This window comes from Taudactylus pleione, unplaced genomic scaffold, assembly GCF_031769625.1.
Source record: "Taudactylus pleione unplaced genomic scaffold, aTauple2 ptg000226l, whole genome shotgun sequence".
Lineage (NCBI taxonomy): Eukaryota > Metazoa > Chordata > Amphibia > Anura > Myobatrachidae > Taudactylus > Taudactylus pleione.
The window spans coordinates 781,222-800,672 of NW_028284628.1; the positions used below are offsets into that span (position 1 = coordinate 781,222).

General features: G+C 47.2%; 1 protein-coding gene across 4 annotated transcripts in view; it reads left to right on the forward strand.

Annotated features, from left to right (window-relative positions):
• The window catches only part of LOC148517162 (potassium channel subfamily T member 2-like), a 161,705-nt gene that overhangs the window by 47,979 nt on the left and 94,275 nt on the right, over positions 1 to 19,451 (forward strand). For all 4 annotated transcript variants that reach the window (XM_088479045.1, XM_088479047.1, XM_088479048.1 and 1 more), the window contains exons 2-6: positions 3,523 to 3,602; positions 4,666 to 4,768; positions 5,305 to 5,352; positions 11,902 to 11,950; positions 14,645 to 14,704. In XM_088479045.1, the coding sequence (XP_088335171.1) occupies positions 3,523 to 3,602; positions 4,666 to 4,768; positions 5,305 to 5,352; positions 11,902 to 11,950; positions 14,645 to 14,704 (340 nt within the window). The remainder of the gene's footprint in view (positions 1 to 3,522; positions 3,603 to 4,665; positions 4,769 to 5,304; positions 5,353 to 11,901; positions 11,951 to 14,644; positions 14,705 to 19,451) is intronic.

Below are 19,451 nucleotides of genomic sequence, written 5' to 3' on the forward strand. Positions count from 1 at the left end.
CCATGGGACTCGGGAATTAGGGGGGTATCCTGTTCTACTATGGGATTCGGGAGGGAGGAAGGGGGGATTATCCGTCGGCTACTGCGAGAGGGAGGAAGGGGGCGCCAACTGCTGATCAATGTGGGAGGGGCGGGGACATGAGTAGATGCTGGCCGACGGGACCACAGCGCTTGTGAGCGCAGATTAATTGAAGGATATGGCTGGAGAGTTTCAAATAACACAACGAGCGGTAATTAGCAAATACCGCTCATTGATAATTAAAGGCAGCCTACTGATAGCAATGTACAAACGAAAAAACAACAACTCTGCATTACAGAGGTGCTAACATACTTTAATAAATACCAGCATCACTAGTTTTCACTTGGAACGAGTTTAAAAACACCTAAAACTCATTAGTAAATGGAGCCCTAGGTTATGTTTGTTTAGTCATATCAGGCCTGCTCTAAGTAATATGGGGCAACACAGTTGGTATAATGGTTAGCAGTACTGCCTCACAGCACTGAGGTCTTGGGTTTGATTCCCACCAAGACCTTAAAGCTGGCCACACAGCTAAAGATTATCTGTCTAACCAGCCAACTAGTTGATTGGTTGGAATGAAAATCTGGTAAGGTATGAAAGCAAATGACAATCAGCAATTTGCTCCCAAATGCCGGAAAAGGGACAAAAACTGTTGTTTGTTAAATGTTTGATTTAAACAATTTGTTCAAACTTGTCTGAACGACCATTTTCATCTGTTTTCTGGCATTTAGGAGCAAATTGCTGATCATCAGTTACTCCCATACGTTACCAGATTTTCATTCCAACCAATCAACTAGTTGGCTGGTTGGACAGATAATCTTTAGGTGTGTGGCCAGCTTAACTGTGTGGAGTTTGTATATTCTCCCCGTGCTTGCTTGGGTTGACTCCCACACTCCAAAAATATACTGGAAGGTTAATTGGCCCCCAACAAATATTAACCCTATTGTGATGATTATGTTCGCCACCACGAGCATACTGGTTGTGATCAGCTACTTAAGTTCTTCATTGCTTCTGCATATTTTTTGTTTTTGTTAGCATGTTCTAACATTTTATGTGTTTGCCCTTTTAGAAAGGTTTATTAAGTTCAATTGATATCGAATACCGAATGCGTATTTCTCAAGATAAACAAGCTGTTAAAAACGGGTGTAGCTTGCGACTGTTACCACTTGGCATAGGCTCGCAATTTTTCCATTTTATGCCTACAGTTTGGGTTGTGATTGCTTTTAAACTCTGCATCAGCCCAACTGTATGTTAGTAAACCAGAGGTTAATGAATGCTAAATCTAAAATGTCTGTGGCCTGTCGCAGGGTTGTTTATATATGGAGAGGACTGGCAGTTCCCAGCCACAACAAAAGGTACGCATGTCACCTATAGCTTACAGCACAGCCCAGATGCTGTTGATGCAAAATGTTGTGATCATTCCCAGGGTCTGATATATTTTTTATATACATAAAAAAATGGTACTTAAGTTTTCATAATCCTTTTGGGGGGCCCACTGTACATATTTGTAACCAGTGAAACAAGCTTCTTGAAATGTGTTGTTATCCATAAATACTGTACCAACCTGACAGGGAACATAAGGAATCCATATTTCATAGTGATGCTTACAGATGCTTACACTGTTGCCGCAATCACGCCAAACAGTCTTTTTCGGCACGCCAGGTTCCATGCCACTTGGCTTGCACTGAGCACCTTTTTCGCTCGAATGTACATCAAAGGTCCTTATTCAATTTGAGGTGAAAAGTCCAGACTTTTCGCCTGCTGGACTTTTCACTTCCTTCGCCTGTTTTCCAGGTAGAAAAGTATTGCGCTTGTGCCCGGTATTCCCCGTATTCAATTCCAATGTAGGCAAAATCGGGAACAGGCGAAACTTGGATCGGCGAAAAAAATACGTGATTTTTTGGGAAATAATTGTAGAATCCCCCTAAAGATGTCCAGACATGGGGGATCACTATGAATACCCCCATTTTTGCCTGCTGAAGGAAGTTGGGGTTTGTAATGGCAGCGCAAGGTGCAATTTTGCGGCTATGAAGAAGTGGTAAAGAATAACACTTAGTTATTTTCCCCCAAAAAATAATCTATTTCTATCAAATTTGGGGTACATGAAAATGGGGGTAAGCATTTTTTTAAGTCCCTAAAGTTATTTTTAAAAATCTGCAAAATTGCACCTGCCGCTTGTCCCCGCAATGAAGAAAATTAAACATAATTTTTTTGGGGTGTCCCGATTATTTTTAAACTTTTTTAGACGCAGTTTACCTTATAGGGGACTGTCTTAAGGCTGCACGGGGGTTCCCACACGTTGCACCCCAAAACCGAAATTCTGCACTTTTTTTGTCTGCTATTCATAGGCGAAACTTTTTCGCCTATTACATTGTATTTACTTCCGCCTAGGCGAAAAGTCTTCCAAATTGAATACGGAGGAAACTCAAAACAGGCGAAAATGACGTCATCTGCGATAAAGTATTGTGGAATATGGCCCCTAGACGCAATACAATGCAACGAACCGCTTAATGAGACTGCACTGATTAATTTGATATACAACACTCCTGTGTGTGAATGAGTCTGAATCTAAATGCGTAATGCTACAATGCAGCGGCCGTGGCTTTTTTTCACGCCAAGTTCCGCTTGTGCTTCATCTGCAACTTTGTATATATTTTAAGGAGTCGCCACACCCCTCGTCACGGCTCACGCATGCCAGGCATCTCTCGCTGCATGATTTATTGAGGATAGGTGTTTGAGGATTCTGAGTCGGATGCAATGCAATGAGCAGTGGGCACACAATACAACCACAATGCAAGGACAGCCTAACAGTATGATCCTGCTCACAACACATCTGACAAATGCAATTTTACCATTTTCTTGCCTCTTCAGTATGGGAAAGGGATGTAACCTTGTTTAGCAGGATAGTGCCAATGGGACGGGTGCATCTGAGGCTGGGACTAATTTGTGGAACTGGATATTTCCGGCTGATGCAGAGCTGTAGGTACAACCATATGCAGAGCATGCCTTGTGTGACTTTGCACTGCCCATACTCTGGAAATGGGCGTGCCGCGCGCGCAAGTGTGTACGATGCAGGGTCACATGCAGTTTAATTGCATTCCCTCTTACAATTGAATAGGCATAAATGGGTTGTAATGGGGCGTTCTTAAAGGTTAATGAGAGCATGCTGGCTATGCAAGGTTGGATATAAGGCAAAATACACCTGATTAGAGGCTTATCTTTTGCTTCTAGTATAGGGCAGATTTAAGTGCACACTGATGAGTAGAAAACCCACAAACAGTTGCGGCCACATTTCGAGATGAGTACAATTCGGCAGATCAGCAAATTTATGCCTTTATTTCCATACAATTTACTTGCAAGTCTGCATCAGGACTATTGTAAGGTATGCCAGTTTTATGGCATATCCATCCAACCCCCCAGATCACATTTACGAATGTGATGTCATGTGTTGTCAGGTGTGATCTTATGCATTCCCTTTACTTTTTTCTTTTCCTCTATTTTCAGGGTGCAAGTCGAATTTTATGTGAATGAAAACTCCTTCAAAGAACGCATGAAACTGTTTTTTATAAAAAATCAGAGGTCAAGTAAGTATTTACCTAGATATTAAACCATTGTTCCTCCCACCACATAAATATAAATAGAAGGGAGCTATGTGACATGGAATCTATCACTCCTACCACAGGGTGACACAGACAGGAGGGAGCTATGTGACATGGGGTCTGTCCCTCCCACTACAGGGTGACACTGACAGGAGGGAGCAATGTGACATGGGGTCTGTCTCTCCCACCACAGGGTGACAGACAGGAGGGAGCTATGTGACATGGAGTCTATCCCTCCCACCACAGGGTGACAGAGACAGGAGGGAGCTATGTGACATGGAGTTTGTCCCTCCCCCCACAGGGTGACACAGACAGGAGGGAGCTATATGACATGGAATCTGTCCCTCCCACCACAGGGTGACACAGACAGGAGGGAGCTATGTGACATGGGGTCTGTCACTCCCACCACAGGGTGACACAGACAGAAGGGAGCTACAGTATGTGTAGACATAACTCAATTTAAATGAATAAGAGCAGCAAAAAATTAATTAGGAGGAAGTCAATCCTGGCTTTATTGTTACAATTCTTGCCATCTAATATACGGGTATTAATAATAAGACGTCTAAACATATAAACAGATCTTGAATATTTAACCTTGTCCCAAAACTAGCCACTGGAGACTAGTGAGCATGTACAAATCTCACTGAGATCAGCTGCTGCTGCTCTCAGCTATCTTCCCAAGAAACACATTAAACTTGAGCCCTTAGCAGCTATGGACTACGCTGCTGTAATTAGAAAAGAACGAGTAAGAAAACAAATAGAATATTTAACATTAAACAAATTTATTTAAATCAGGAAGGAGGTGTAAAACACCTGACTGCTCGTGTAACATGGCAGCTAGCCAGTTTCTGATCTCCAGTGGCTGTCAGAATAAATTTACAGAAAACCATATTGAGGGGGTTATTGAAAGACTCACATGTTTGTTTGCAGGGCCGATTTTATCTAAATAAAGTCAGGTAGCTTCCTGGGGATTACAGTTTTGCCATTAGGAAACCACCTTATCTATTAAATTGTACAATTTAGCCTGACTTTATCGTGTGTATTTCAGGTTTAAGGGTCAGATTGTTTACTTTCTCACTGAAGTTGTTGAGTTGTCTCCTGTACATTATACGAGTGTTACTAGATGATCCACGAGAAGGAAAAGGCAACTGGTGAGTATAACTTTCCTGACTGCTCCCCTAACACCAGAGTCTCCTACTTTTGTCTTTCACTTCTTAAGTGGAATCTCCTTTTTACACACAATAAAGGCAGCCATTTTGTGGCCTAGACAAATATACAGCCTATTAAATCACTAGGGACTAACAAGATCACTGGGACATGAGCCCCATTGATGTTGCTAGTTCCTAGAGAATTTCTATGCTGTATTCCTGAAGAATGCCCTTCCCCGCTGTGAGTATGCTTACATATTAGCCTTGTCTCTCCCAGGGCTAGCCCATTTGGTGGTAGAAGCTGCTTGTGTTATCTTGCTTAGCAGAAAGTGACAAGGACACATTCATGGGCCGGTTAGTTGAAAGCTGAGTCCCTCTGAAGGCTCCTTGCAAGCAACACTGTTCTACTACACTATACGTCTCACCTTGTGAATGACGCCCTATATTCCCTAACACCTTTATGTACCTTATGCTGCTGGCCCTTATTAGATTAACCGGGTCGTAGTCATTGTTCATCTGACCCATATTTCTTCTTACAGCTGGGAGTGCCCGAAACAGAATTACTCCTCACAACACAAGTTTGATTGGTAAGAATCCTGTGACGCAGAGACATACTACCCAGTAGTCCCATGTTTCAGCAGTACAGTTCTGATTTTGTGAATCCTATAGACGTGTGGCATATTATTACCAGCACATTCAATTATATTCCATGGGCACTTTGCTGTAGAGCTGGTCTACCCAAGGGTGTTACTGTCTCAGCAGACCCTGGAGAACTACCATACCCATCATACTATGTTTTCTGAACTTAATGATAATGCACTTTCTACTTCAGAGTCCATAGGGGTCCACAGGGTGACCTTGGGGTATAGGTGATGATGGGAGTCATCCAGGCACCACGCAGTTAAAATTTTCTCCCAGGATGCACTTCTCCTATACCCCACCCCCAGGCTAGAGGCACAACAGTTTCGTTGGGTACCCGGCCGGAGTCGGATCACAGCACGCGGTGGGGCTGTTAAAACAGCCCCCGAAGATTTTAATATATTTAAAGAGCAGACAGTGCGGACAGTCCAGGGGACGTCTGAGCTGCTGCTCCGTAACCCCGCCGGCGCCGAGACGCCGGTACAGATCCGCGGATCTCGGGGACTAAGCTAAGCAGCGGGTCACCGCAGTGGTGACCCGCCGAGATGCAGTCCTTTTCCCCCTGGGCTGGGGACTCCCTGGGGATGCCAGCATGTGGAGCCAGGCACTGAGTCCTGCGCTTCCACTAGACCACCAGGGACAGCATGCTGGAGGGGTAACGGAAATGCTCCAGCGTGTCGGGGGTTAAACGGTGGCCAGGGGAGGCTGCTCCTCTCAGCTCCTCCTCTCAGCTAAAGCGGCCTTTCCACTGCTGTCTGGCTACGCTAAACTGCTTTCCTCCTCGGGCCACGCCACCTCTGAGGTCTCCAGCGGCCATTTTCTTGGATGGCAATGTTGCAGTTCTCTCTGGCCAACGTGTGCACGGTCCCCCTGCATACCTCTCCCTTTTGGGTCAGTGTATGCAGCACGATTGCCTACCAAACACTAGGGGATAAATTTATTAGAAGAGAGGGCCTGATTCAGAGCCGGACGCTCTGACAGAGTGCTCGCTCTGAATCAGGGCCGGTCTTTTTTTTTTTTTTTTTTTTAGAACGTCCTCCTGGCCGTTCGCATAGCTGTGGGTTGCCACCCACAGCTATACCGAGTGGCCAGGAACATGGTCGCGACGGTCAAGACCATCGCGACCATCGGGCTTGCGACAAGACCCTTGTGGTAGGGTCTCATTGCCGCAAGCCCCAGAGAGATCTCGGCTCTAACAGAGCCGGAATCTCTCCGCTGACATCACTTGTGATGTCAGTGGGGCCGGCCTCAAACGGTAGGCGTTCACATGGGAGTGCCTCCGTTTGGGCAGCCACCCCCCCAGCCCACCCACCAAAGGGGGCGTGCTGTCACTCAACATCGACAGCACGCCCCCTTGGGTGCGAGACCCGGAGCAACGCATTGCCCGTTGCTATCCGGGTCTCGGACATGCGCACGACGGAGCCGGCTCCATCGTGCGCATGCGCTCTGGGCCACCATCGACCCGGTTGCGAGCACTCAGCTCGCTTTTAAAACTCGGGGTCTGAATCAGGCCCCGAGTTTTAAAAGTGATGTTGCCCATAGCGGCCAATCAGATTCTACTTAACATTTAACTAGCACCTTCTAGAAGATAATAGCTAGAATCTGATTGGTTGCTATGGGCAACATCGCTTTTAAAACTCACTTCTAAAAACTCTCACTTTAGTAACTTTACCCCTAAGTCTGCGTAGTTGATTATAGTGCCATGGAGCAGGATCATTTCTGCATTGTATGTGACTTATGCCAGCACTGTCTGTCTGTGTCTATTTTTTTCACAAACTGTCATTTCTTCCAACTGTCTCTATCTCTGATTCAGGCCCTGCTTACAGGTGTAGTCAGAGTGTTTCTGATATCTCACATATATAAAGCTAGGTATAGAACTGTCACATACTGTTGTACGTTGCACTCTGCCATATCTGAACAGTAAGCTCCTGCAGCTTGCCCAAGTATCAGACTGGTCAGGTAATTTGCCTACCTACCTACATACATATATATATATATATATATATATATATATATATATGTGTGTGTGTATATATATATATATACTTAGTGGTGGCATTAATACTCAGTGCCGTATTGTGTGCACAGCTACGTCTGGGAGGGACAATAATGTGCGCTCTGCTGCACCCACTCTGCTATTTACAGGTCAGGTGCTGCAGGTTTATGTGAGGAGGAGATGATACAGGATGGATTAGGTGCTATGATCCACCAGGTCCTTCTAATGTCCTGGTCCCTGTGCAGGAACCCCTTTAGAAGGGCTTCCTTTTATCTCAGGTCCTGGCTACTATTAAGGGCCGCTTAACGGTGCCAGCTGCTTTCCCCTCTATGGGGTTACTACAGCAGTCTGTTTTTTTTCCCTCACAGGGATTTCCACAACAGATTACTGCTATGCAGATTCCTCCTGTGCCCCCGCCAGGGGTAGATGGCGGCTACCTCTACTGCTCTACAGACTTGTTGCTGGAGGAGAAAGCCGCTAGGCCTTCTAGGCGTCCTCTGGTGTCAGCATAGTCCACACACTCCTCTGAGATGTCATCTGATGACGGAGAGATTGCGGATGTCTCTAACCCTGAGTCCCCTCCACTGGAGATGGAGACTCGGTTTGGGCTTACTATTCCTGCTTTGGTGTGAACTGTCAGAGTCATCTGGGTCATAGAGGATAACGAACCAGCTCCTCTGTTCAAGCAGGCTCTGTTTGTACAAATAAAGGGCTACTTCTGCGGAATTCCCTTTACCTGATCAGTTAGTTGATCGAGGGCTACAGCCTGGAGAACAGCGGCTAAGAGGTATCAACCTCAGGGTGTTTGGCTGTGTGTTATCCATTTCCTGAAGTTTTTTACTCGAAATGGAACTCATCCCCTGCAGTGGCCATGTAATATGGTGAATTACAAGTGCTACGTTACCTATGCCTTCCATTTCTTACCTGAAGGTTAGGAAGGTGGAGGTTTGCCGGAAGTCTATATACCTTCCCTCAAATGCTTCTGAGGCCTAAGAGTTTTTTTGGTTGGTAACATCAGAAATGCAGCCACACATATTGGAGTGGCTGCTCTGGATATCAGTCTCCTGACTTCCAGTGTCTCGGCTGCAGCTGTGTCGGCTTACCGTTTCCAGTGGTGGAGTTCTTGGACGGCAGAGGCTGTTTCCAAGAAAGGCCTACAATGCTTCCCATACACAGGAGAAGTATTGTTCGGTCCTGACATGGACAGTATTGCACCTTCTCCTTTCAATCCTTACGTCCTCAGGCTTAACTCACAGGTCAGGCCTTCCCAGGGCCGTCAGCTTCCAGTAGGGCTGTCAAACCTAACAGGCCTGGAGTAATCCAAGTTAGAGGATGAACCCTCAGCCTAACGGGCCGGGCCTCCCTCTGGGGGATACCAGGGTGGGAGGCCGAATTCTTCAGTTCACACAGTGTTGGTGTCGGACCACCTTTCACACATGGGTAAGAGAATTAGTCTCTCATGGGAAGGTCTTACAAATCCAGAAAACGGTACAATCTTTGCTTCAAGACAGAAGTCATTGTACCTGTCCCGTTGCCCCTGAGGGGAACGCGTTGTTATTCCAATCTCTTTCTGGTTCAAATCCGACCGGATTCCACTGGCCTATCATCATTCTTAACTCCCTGAACAAACCCCTCAGGGCACCTCGGTTCAGGTTGGAAACCCTATGCTCAATATTACTGGATATGGAACCTGGGGACTTTATGCATACCTGCATATTCCAATTGTTTTGGCTTACCAGCTTTTTCTCAGGTTTGCTGTATTGCAACAACATTTAAAGTTTCGGGCTCTGCCATTTGGTCTATCTACTGGACTACACCTCGGGTGTTTACCAAAGTTATGGCAGTGATGGCAGCCCATCTGCGGCTGCAGGGGTTCCACCTGTTTCCATACCTGGGCGACCTTTTACTGTTGGCAGGGTCTCCAGAGAGACTTCACCACCACCTACAGCTGACTATATCTATGTTACAGATGCACGGGTGGTTAATCATTTGGAAAAAAAGTCCTCCCTGATCCCATCCCAAAGTATGCTCCATCTGGGAGCTCTTTTGGATTCACAACAGTAGCGAATCTTTCTGTCTACGGAAAGGATTTCCACTTTGCGGACACAAGTATGTAGATGCCTCCACAGTTGCAAAGGGTCCATCCACTCAGCGATGCAGTTACTGGGTTCCTTGGTGTCGACATTTGACATGGTGAACTTTGTTCAGTTTCATTCCCAGGCTCTGCAAAAATTGATCCTCCTCAGTTGGAACGGATTACCCCATTGGATAAAGATGCATACGATTGTGCTCTCTTCGGAGGTGTGTCTGTCTCTTGCTTGGTGGTTATGGATGGGCCACCTCGCCAGGGGGCGCCCCTTTTGGATCCCGGTCTGACAACGGATGCCAGTCTCTGGGGTTGGGGCACAGTGACGGGTCCACACTCATTTCGGGTATGGTGGACAGCAAAGTAGTCTGCCCTATCAATCAACATATTGGAACTTTGGGTGGTCTTCAGGGCCCTGCAACAAGCCAGACTCATGCTTCACGGTAAGCCCATGCTTGTTCTGTCAGACAATGCCACTATCGTGGCTTACGTCAACCTTCAAGAAAGAACTCGAGGTCAGGCGGCAATGACAGAGGTGTCACACATTCTGACATGGGCGGAAGGTCATCTCCCAGCCATATCGGCAGTGTTCATTCCAGGAGTTCTCAATTGGAATGCGGACTATCGTGACGTGCATCCCGGGGAATGGTCTCTTCACCAGGAAGTTTTTCATCTCCTAGTGGACAAATGGGGCCTTTCTGGACGTGGACCTCATGACCTCCTGACATGATCAGTGTATGGGTCCAGGACAAGAGTTGCCAAGGCTCTCTTGATAGTCACTCTGTCAGTCAAGTGGGCCTTCCAGTTTGCATACCTGTTTCCTCCAATCTCCTTTCTTCCTCGGTAATTTTGGGACGTTCAAACAAGGAGGCACTGTCTTGAGTGCAGTGCCTCTAGTAGTAGGCACCTTTTATAGTGCCCCCAGTAGTAGCCCCCCCCAGTAGAGGTCCTCCCAATAATGGTGCCCCCAGTAGTATACACCCCTCCCCCATTGTGCCCCCACCCCCAGTAGAGGTCCCCCCAGTAGTAGCCACCCACCTACCCCATTGTGCCGGCTCTTGCAGTGGCTGCTGTTTAACAAACGCATCGCCACCAGCGCTGGCAGCAATGCGTGTGTTATGCACAGCCTGAGCCCGTCTCCTAGCGCTATTGGGCAAGCGCTCAGGGGGAGGGAACTGGCTCAGGTGTGCAGCACAGGACTGGCGCTGGAAGCCTAGCGCCGGTCCTGTGTAAATGTGTAGCGCTGACCGCACTCATTGCGGTTGGCGCTACACTGGCTAACTAGGGCGGGCGGGCCGGTACCGTGGCCGGCAACGCCCCCCGCGCCGCCGGTCCAACGGCGGCCTGGGCACGCACCCCGCTCGCCCTACCCTAGTTACGCCACTGCCTCTTAGGATGCTTCCTTTGGGTGGCGGATTCTCCTTTCTGCACAGGAGCGTCCCCACCCTTAAAGGGACTGCTTTGGGACATCCTGAAGGTAACCCTGTGGACCTCTATGGACTCTGAAATAGAAAATTAGAGATGTGGTAAGAACTTAACTTTGTTATCTCTCTTTCTACGAAGTCCATAGGGTCCACAGGGCACCCACCCTGTCGCACCAGTGCTTCAGCTGGGCTTCGCTTTGGTCACCGGTTTTCCATCTCCTTTTGTGTGAGAATGTGATTCTTGAGTGTTCCAGACTTTTTTCTCTTTCTATTATCCTCCTCCGGCCTTTGGCTTGCTATGAAACTGAGGTGCCTCTGGCCCGGGGTGGGGTATAGGGAGAATATTTTAACTGCGTGGTGCCCGGATGACTCCCATTATCACCTATACCCCAAGGTCACCCTGTGGACCCTATGGACTTCGTAGAAAGAGAGAGATAACAAAGCTAAGTCTTCATAGTTGTCATTTGTCCCAGGGTTTGTTCCTGGTTTGGTAAAGATTTGCCATTGGAAATGTCCCTATTTTTTAATATTGACCATCATTAATATTCTTCTTCTGCATGATAGCTGTAATCCTTTTATTTTCTCCTTCTCTAGACTTTATATGTTGATCATTATTATTATTATTTTTTTCATATTTTAAAAAATGAGAGATATGGTTTTCATTTTTTAATATATGAAAAAAAAAATAATAATGATCAACATATAAAGTCTAGAGAAGGAGAAAATAAAAGGATTACATCTAACATGCAGAAGAAGAATATTAATGATGGTCAATATTCAAAAATTGGGACATTTCCAATGGAAAATCTTTACCAAACCGGGAACAAACCCTGGGACAAATGACAACTATGAAGATTCGGGTGTAGGGTTGGGGTGAGGTATTTGATGGTGAGTAGACAGAAGAACTGCTGTAGAACATGTTGTATGCACGTACACAAATAGTAATGTCTCATTAACTGATTAGTCTAATAGTCACTTGCTTTTCTTCTAGGACATCTATTATTTGGGTGAACAGGCCTCTTCCATTGTGGGGACTGCAGGTGAGCTCAACCAAGATGATAACGTAACACCTAGCTGTCTCACTAGAGTTTATGCTACGTCATATGACCAATGCATACCCCTGTTCCCCTTGCCATCTGCCATTCATATGTGCTGTTTTGCAATTGCACATGAGCCATTATTAAACTAAAAAATCCCAATAATGTGTCAAATATATATTTTTGCATACACATTTTCTACTCCACCAAAATTATTTTCCCTAATAAAAATTACTATGCTGGGTAATTTACTATAATAACCTGTGATAGATCAAATAAGTTTTACCTGCCTAAAATCTTGCTTTGAATCCTAAGAGACCTGCCGTTTGACATAGATTGTGAGCGACCACGGAAACAAATTGGGGACTGTGCTGATTGCCCACATAGTTAAAGCTGTTACTAAGGAAAGTCACTCAAAACAATCAAATGGCAGCAAAAGTGTGATTCTCAGTTATCAAAATGTGATTTCAGACAGAAGAGCTAAATCAGCTTTCCTTTTGCAAGGCAGTGCTGTTATTATTATTATTATTATTATTATTATTATTATTATTATTATCCTTTATTTATATGGCACCACAAGGCTTCTGCAGCGCCTTACATAGTACATCGAGTGATCTGCAGATATATCTGTAGATGATGGTCATTCATATACACTGAACGACCATCATCTTTCATGCAGCTTTGGGTTCCGATAGCCGGGGGGTGGGTCGAGGGGAATTGGTATCAAAATTGGTTTGATTCCCGTCAGCGGCAGCCCGACAGGAGCAGAGTGCGACAGTGCTAGAAATCCTGATCGTGGATAGGTAAGTATTTACTAACCTAACGTAACCCCCCCTAACCCTCCTTGGGGGTGCCTAACCCTAACTTCCCCCCCAAGTACCTAACCCTAATCCCCCCTCTAAGTGCCTAACCCTAACCACCCCCTTCCCCGCTGTCTAAACTTAAGTCCCCCGGGGGGGTGCCTAACCCTAAGTCCCTCACGGGGGTGCCTAACCCTAACCCTCCCTCCCCTAGCCTAACCCTCCCTGGGGGGTGCCTAACCCTAAGTCCCCCCCCGGAGCCCTAAACCTAACCCTTCCCCCCCGCGGCTGTCCGCTCGCGGCGCCCGGCATCCCTACGATCGGGATGCCGGGCGCCGGTCTCCCGGCGTTGGGGAAATGCGGGCGTCTACATCTAGACACCCGCCATTTCACCCTTGCCGGGAAATGACAGTCGGGAAGCCGGCTGCCGGTATTTAGGCAGTCGGCTTCCCGAGTGCCTCCCGTTCGAGGACGGGTCTGCCCCCCTCCCCATTGGCTGACCGCCCGTAGACACTTGCCGATGGACAGATATATCTGTCCATCGGCTGTGTAGCACAGCTGATGCGATATGTCTATGAACGACGTCGTTCACAGACATATCGCTGGTTCACACTGGCCAATCATTTGATCGAATATATCTGTTAGTGTGTACCCAGCTTTATACTGGGTACACACCTAACAGATATATCTGCAGATGATGGTTGTTCATACACACTGAACAACCATCATCTGTCATCTGGTTGCGGGTCCCGCTGGCCGAGGGTCGCATAGTGCCCCCTCCCCGCAGCGTCTGCTGGAAGTGTACGGGTGGACACAGCATGATGAGCAGACATATCTGCAGTTATATTGGGTATTGGCTGTGATGCATAGCCGATGCGATCTATCTGTGAACGACATCCTTCACAGACCTATCACTGGTACACACTGGCCGACGCACACAAGATATAGGAGTCTATTTATCAAGCAGTGATAAATAGACCCCTTAGTGGCTGATCAGTTGATCGGCCAATATATCTGCCAGTGTGTACCCAGCATTACTATATAATACAAAGCAGGACAAGGACATGGTTTATACACATTGGTGCATTACAAACAAATATTAGTACATCCAGATTGATTGATAAGTACAGATATGGGATCTGTTATCCAGAAAAATTGTTGTCTTTAATGCTGGGTACACACTGGCCGATATATTGGCCGATCAATTGATCGGCCAATATATCATGCCCCCGTCGGCCAGTGTGTACAGACGATATGTCTGTGAACGTCGTTCACAGACATATCGCATTGGCTGTGCTGCACAGCCAATGAACAGATATGTCTGCAGACTTATCTGTCCATCGGCAAGTGTGTGCTGGCGATCAGCTGATCACCCATACACGGGTGCAGAGAGGAGGGGGGGAGCCGTGAGCGGGTACTACTTACCCCGGTCCGGCACAGCTCCCTATCCACAGCAGCCCAGCACACTGCTGTGTGCTGGGCGGCACTGGGAGACTGTCTGAGGCTTCTAAAGCAGCAGCCCGAGCAGTTTCCTATGCCAAAGCGGGTAGCGATCATGCTGATCGCGCCCCGCATTGGCTGTGCGCCGGGCTGAGGAGCACATAGCACCCTCCTCCCCAGTGCCGCAAATGTTTTTTCCCCCGAAGGGGGCGTGGCCATGCCTTCCACATTAGGCCACGCCCCTTACCCGACCCTCGGGACCCGCTACAGCATGCAGATGATGGTCGTTCTGTGTGTATGAACGACCATCATCTGCAGATATATCTGTCAGGTGTGCATCCAAATATTTCTTAACCAGGTATTGTACAGGCTTTGTAAATAATATGTGCTGTTAAAGTTGTTGAGTTGCTAACACTTTGTAAAATCATGTTCCATGTTTTTCACCCTTTTCTACTAGGTTCTAGTTGCATTAATTAGCTTTCTGGAAACAATGCTTCTTACCTACCTGGGGTATAAGGTAAGTTTTATTCCACCAGGGCCATCCACCATTTCTTAAACCTCTGTGTGTTCCCAATCCATACTGATAATACTATGAGTTACAAATAATTGTTAACTAGAACTAGGGGTGTGCACCGGCCACTTTTCGTGTTTTGGTTTTGGATCTGGATCTTTCTTCGTGTTTTGGATCTGGATTGGTTTTGCCAAAACCACCCTTCTGTGTTTTGGGTTCTGGGTTTTGTGTTTTGTATCTGTTTTTTTTTTTAAAAAGCATAAAAACAGCTAAAATCACAGAATTTGTGGGTTTTTCTGCTCCGATGCTGCTATTAACCTCAATAACCTTAATTTCCACTCATTTCCAGTCTATTCTGAACACCTCACAACTCACAATAATGTTTTTATGTCCAAAAGGTTGCACCGAGGTAGCTGGATGACTATGCTAAGCGACACTAGTGGGCAGCACAAACACGTGGCCCATCTAGGCGTGACACTGCAGTGGCAGACAGGATGGCAGTTTGAAAAACTAGGCCCCAAACAGTACATAATGCAAAGAAAAAAAAGAGGTGCAAGATGGAATTGTCCTTGGGCCCTCCCACCCACCCTTATGTTGTATAAACAGGACATGCACACTTTAACAAACCAATCATTTCAGCGCCAGGGTCTGCCACACGACTGTGGCTGAAATGATTGGTTCGTTTGGGCCCCCACAAAACAAGCTGGCAATTAATCTGTCCCTGCACAAACTGGCTCTACGGAGGCAAGATGTCCTCATCCTCATCCACCGATTCCTCACCCTCTTCAGTGTTGTGTACATCCTCATCCTCACAGAGTATTAATTCGTCCCCGCTGGAATCCACCACCACAGGTCCCTCTGTATGCTCTGGAGGCTGGTCTCCATGGAAGAGTTGATAATTCATTTTTATGAACATCATCTTCTCCACATTTTGTGGAAGCAACCTTCTACGCCTTTCGCTGACAAGGTTCCCGGCTGCACTAAACACTCTTTCGGAGTACACACTGGAGGGGGGGCAAGTCAGGTAAAATAGAGCCAGTTTGTACAGGGGCCTCCAAATTGCCTCTTTTTCCTGCCAGTACAGGTACGGACTGTCTGACATGCCTACTTGGATGCTGTCACCGATGAAATCCATTAACAGAGAGACGCACGCTTGTCGCTGCTGCTTTGAGGATGCAGGTGCGGCTACAGCCCACACAATTCACAAAGACAGAAAAAATATATATATATTTTTTGTGGAGCGCACTTTGAGGGTTACACCACCCTTTAGCAGACAGACACACACTTGGCGCTGCTGCTTTGAGAATGCACGTACAGTCCACACAAACACAGAATAAAATATTTTATTTTCTTCTTCGGGGTCCATGGGGTCCACAGCCATTACGTTGGGGTATGAATCCTGGTCACCAAACAGTTAATACAAACGAGCTGTCTGCTCCCAGGATGCATCGGGTTTCCTCCTCATATAACCCACCTCCTGCCTCAGGTAGCCAGTTCTTCCCGTTTGGTGTGTTCACCACATAGACAGTGGGACTGCTAGAGCAGTCCTGCAGACGAATATAAAAAAAAAAATTCTTAGTTTTGCGTTAGGGGAGGAACATTTTCAGTTCCAGGCCCTGCCGTTTGGCCTGTCCACAGCCCCTCGGGTATTCACTAAGGTGATGGCATGCCTCAGGCGCCAAGGCGTCAGGATTTTGCCTTACTTTGACGACCTACTGTTGCTGGGGCAGTCCCCACAGCAGTTACAGGATCATTTGAGGTTGACAGTATCATGTCTGTACAGTCACGGCTGGATCATAAACTGGCAAAAGTTGTCACCCTGTCCGGTACAACAGATGTGTCATTTGGGAGCGAGATTGGACTCCGTGGTGCAGAGAATATATCTGCCGGAGGAGAAGATCCTTGCTCTACAATCACGAATACGCAGGTTGCTTCGCAACAGGCAAATATCCATTCTAGTAGCCATGCAGGTCCTGGGGTCGATGGTGGCCACCTTCAGGATGGTGGAATACGCTCAATTCCACTCCAGGGGCTCTATGTATTAACATTATTTTTACTAAAATAAAGTGAAAAAGGGTGTTTTCACACCCTTTTCACATTATTTTAGTTTCACCTGTAGTTACTATAGGGCAATTTGAGTAGAATTAGTAAAATTCTACTCCAACCCCTAGTATCACTTATTTTTAGTAAAGCAGATCGCATTTCCCATAATTGTAATGGGAAATGTGATCCGACCATAGTTACTAAAAATAAATTGTAAAAAAATACCGGGGGAAGCCCTGTGATAATAACGCCACCTGGAGGTGGCGTTTTCCAGGGTCTCCCCCGGTTACCGGGTTCCCACTCTGCTCTAACGGGGAGAGCAGAGCCGGGAGATGGTACCAGTAATCAGCTATGTGGTCTAAATAGACCGCAAGCTGATTGCTGTAAAAAAAAGAAAAAAAAGAATGAAACATTTTTTTTTTACTTACCTGACTCCAGGGACCGGTGATCGGGCGTCCGGTGATGGCTCCTCTCCGGTCAGCTGGTCTCCCACAGTGCACTGCTGTCCGGTCATCAGGTGATCGGGCCCCAGTGCAGTATGGGAGATCACCTGATCGGGAAGCCCGGAGAAGATCACCGGAGGCCAGGAGGATGCAGGTAAGTGTAATGAAGGGAAGGGGGGGTCGTGGGGGTCCGTGATCGCGGGGGCGGGGCTTAGCGCCGGGGGGCGGGGCTTAGCGCCGGTGGGGGGGCAGCAGCGCCGGTGGGTCGGCGCATGCGCGGGCTCTTAGTTGCGGTTTTTTTTCCGAAAATACCGCGACTAGAGTGCGGATGGGATCCGCAGGGACAGAGCTTTATCGCAAGCTCTGTCCCTGCAAGGGATTTATAGTAAATCCCTGTGATATTGCCTGAATTCGCAATGCAAATTCACTCGGTAATATCACACTACAATCCGCATTCAATATGCGGATTGTAGTAAATAGAGCCCCAGACCACTGCAGCAATTAATTCTGTCTCGCTGGAACAAGGATCATCGCACGATCAGGTTCCAGATGCTGCATCTCTCTCCAGAGGTACGGTTGTCCCTGACCTGCATCTCAGGCAGGGTCGCCCCTTTTGGGTGTCAGATTGGACATTAGTCAAAACCGACGCCAGTCTTCAAGGTTGGGGGGCGATGATGGGGTCACACACTTTCCAAGGAAAGTGGTCAGTGACGAAAAGCCGGCTACCGATAAATATCCTGGAACTAAGAGCTATATTCAAAGCTTTAGTGCAGGCTCAGGAAATCATAAAGGGCAGGTCGGTGCAGATACAGTTGGACAATCGCACCGCGGTCGCCTACCTAAATCATCAAGGGGGCACGAAGAGTCAGGCCGCCTTGGCAGAGGTATCAAGAATCCTGGTATGGGCAGAGACTCATCTGCCCACGATATCTGCCGTGTTCATTCCAGGAATCCTGAATTGGGGGGCCGATTTTCTCAGTCGGCAAGAGATAAATGCAGGGGAATGGGCCCTACATCCACAGGTTTTTCGGAACCTTGTGGACAGGTGGGGCCTCCCAGAAATAGATCTGATGGCATCAAGAAGGAACAACAAGGTTCCCAGGTACGGATCCTGGATAAGAGATCCGAGAGCCGAGTTTGTAGACGCACTGACTGTAAAGTGGCGTTACAAGCTTGTATATCTGTTTCCCCCATTTGCTCTTCTGCCCAGAGTGGTCAGAAAGATCAAACAAGAGGGCAGCACTGTTATATTAATAGCACCGGCGTGGCCGAGACGGCACTGGTTCACAGATCTACGGTCTCTATCCATAGACACTCCATGGCCTCTGCCATTGAGACCGGATCTGTTGCTACAGGGTCCCTGCTGGTACCCGGATCTTCATCGGCTATCTTTGACGGCATGGCTCTTGAGGCCTCCGTCTTGAGGGAAAAGGGGTTTTCCGAGTCTGTTATACGGACGATGCTGAAGGCACGGAAACCATCCTCAGCCCGTATATATTATAGGGTTTGGCATACTTTCTTTCAGTGATGTGAACTGAAAGTGTATGATCCACATAAATTCCTGATATCCAGAGTGCTGGATTTTCTTCAAAGCGGTCTCGAAAAAGGGCTGCGCCTGGCCTCTTTAAGGGTACAGGTGTCAGCTCTTTCAGTCTGGTTCCAACATAAAATTGCTCTGAGACCGGATATAAAGACCTTTTTTCAGGTGGTGTTGAGGATTCAGCCTCCCTTCGTTTCCCCGGTTGTTCCGTGGGACTTGACTCTAGTTCTGAAGGTTTTACAGGCTCCTCCGTTCGAGCCTTTAAATTCAATAGACATCAAGTGGCTAACAGCAAAGACGGTATTCCTCCTTGCTATGGCATCTGCACGTAGAGTGTTGGATTTAGCTGCGCTTTCCTTCCGGGAGCCGTTCTTGATATTTCATCTGGATAGAGCAGTACTACGAACTAGGGAGGGTTACCTTCCGAAAGTGGTGTCTAAATTTCATATTAATGAAGAAATAGTAGTTCCAGCATTTCAGGGCACAAGTCTCTCACAAGGTGAGGCTTCCCTGGATGTGGTCCGTGCGTTGAGAATTTATGTTAAACGCACGAGCAAATGGAGGAAGTCCGATTCACTTTTTGTGCTTTATGGTTGTCATAAGCGTGGCTGGCAAGCCAATAAACAGACACTGGCCAGGTGGATTCGCATGGCAATTTCATTAGCTTATACACAGGCTGGTATGCGTGTGCCGGATTCAGTGATGGCACATTCTGCTAGGGCGGTAG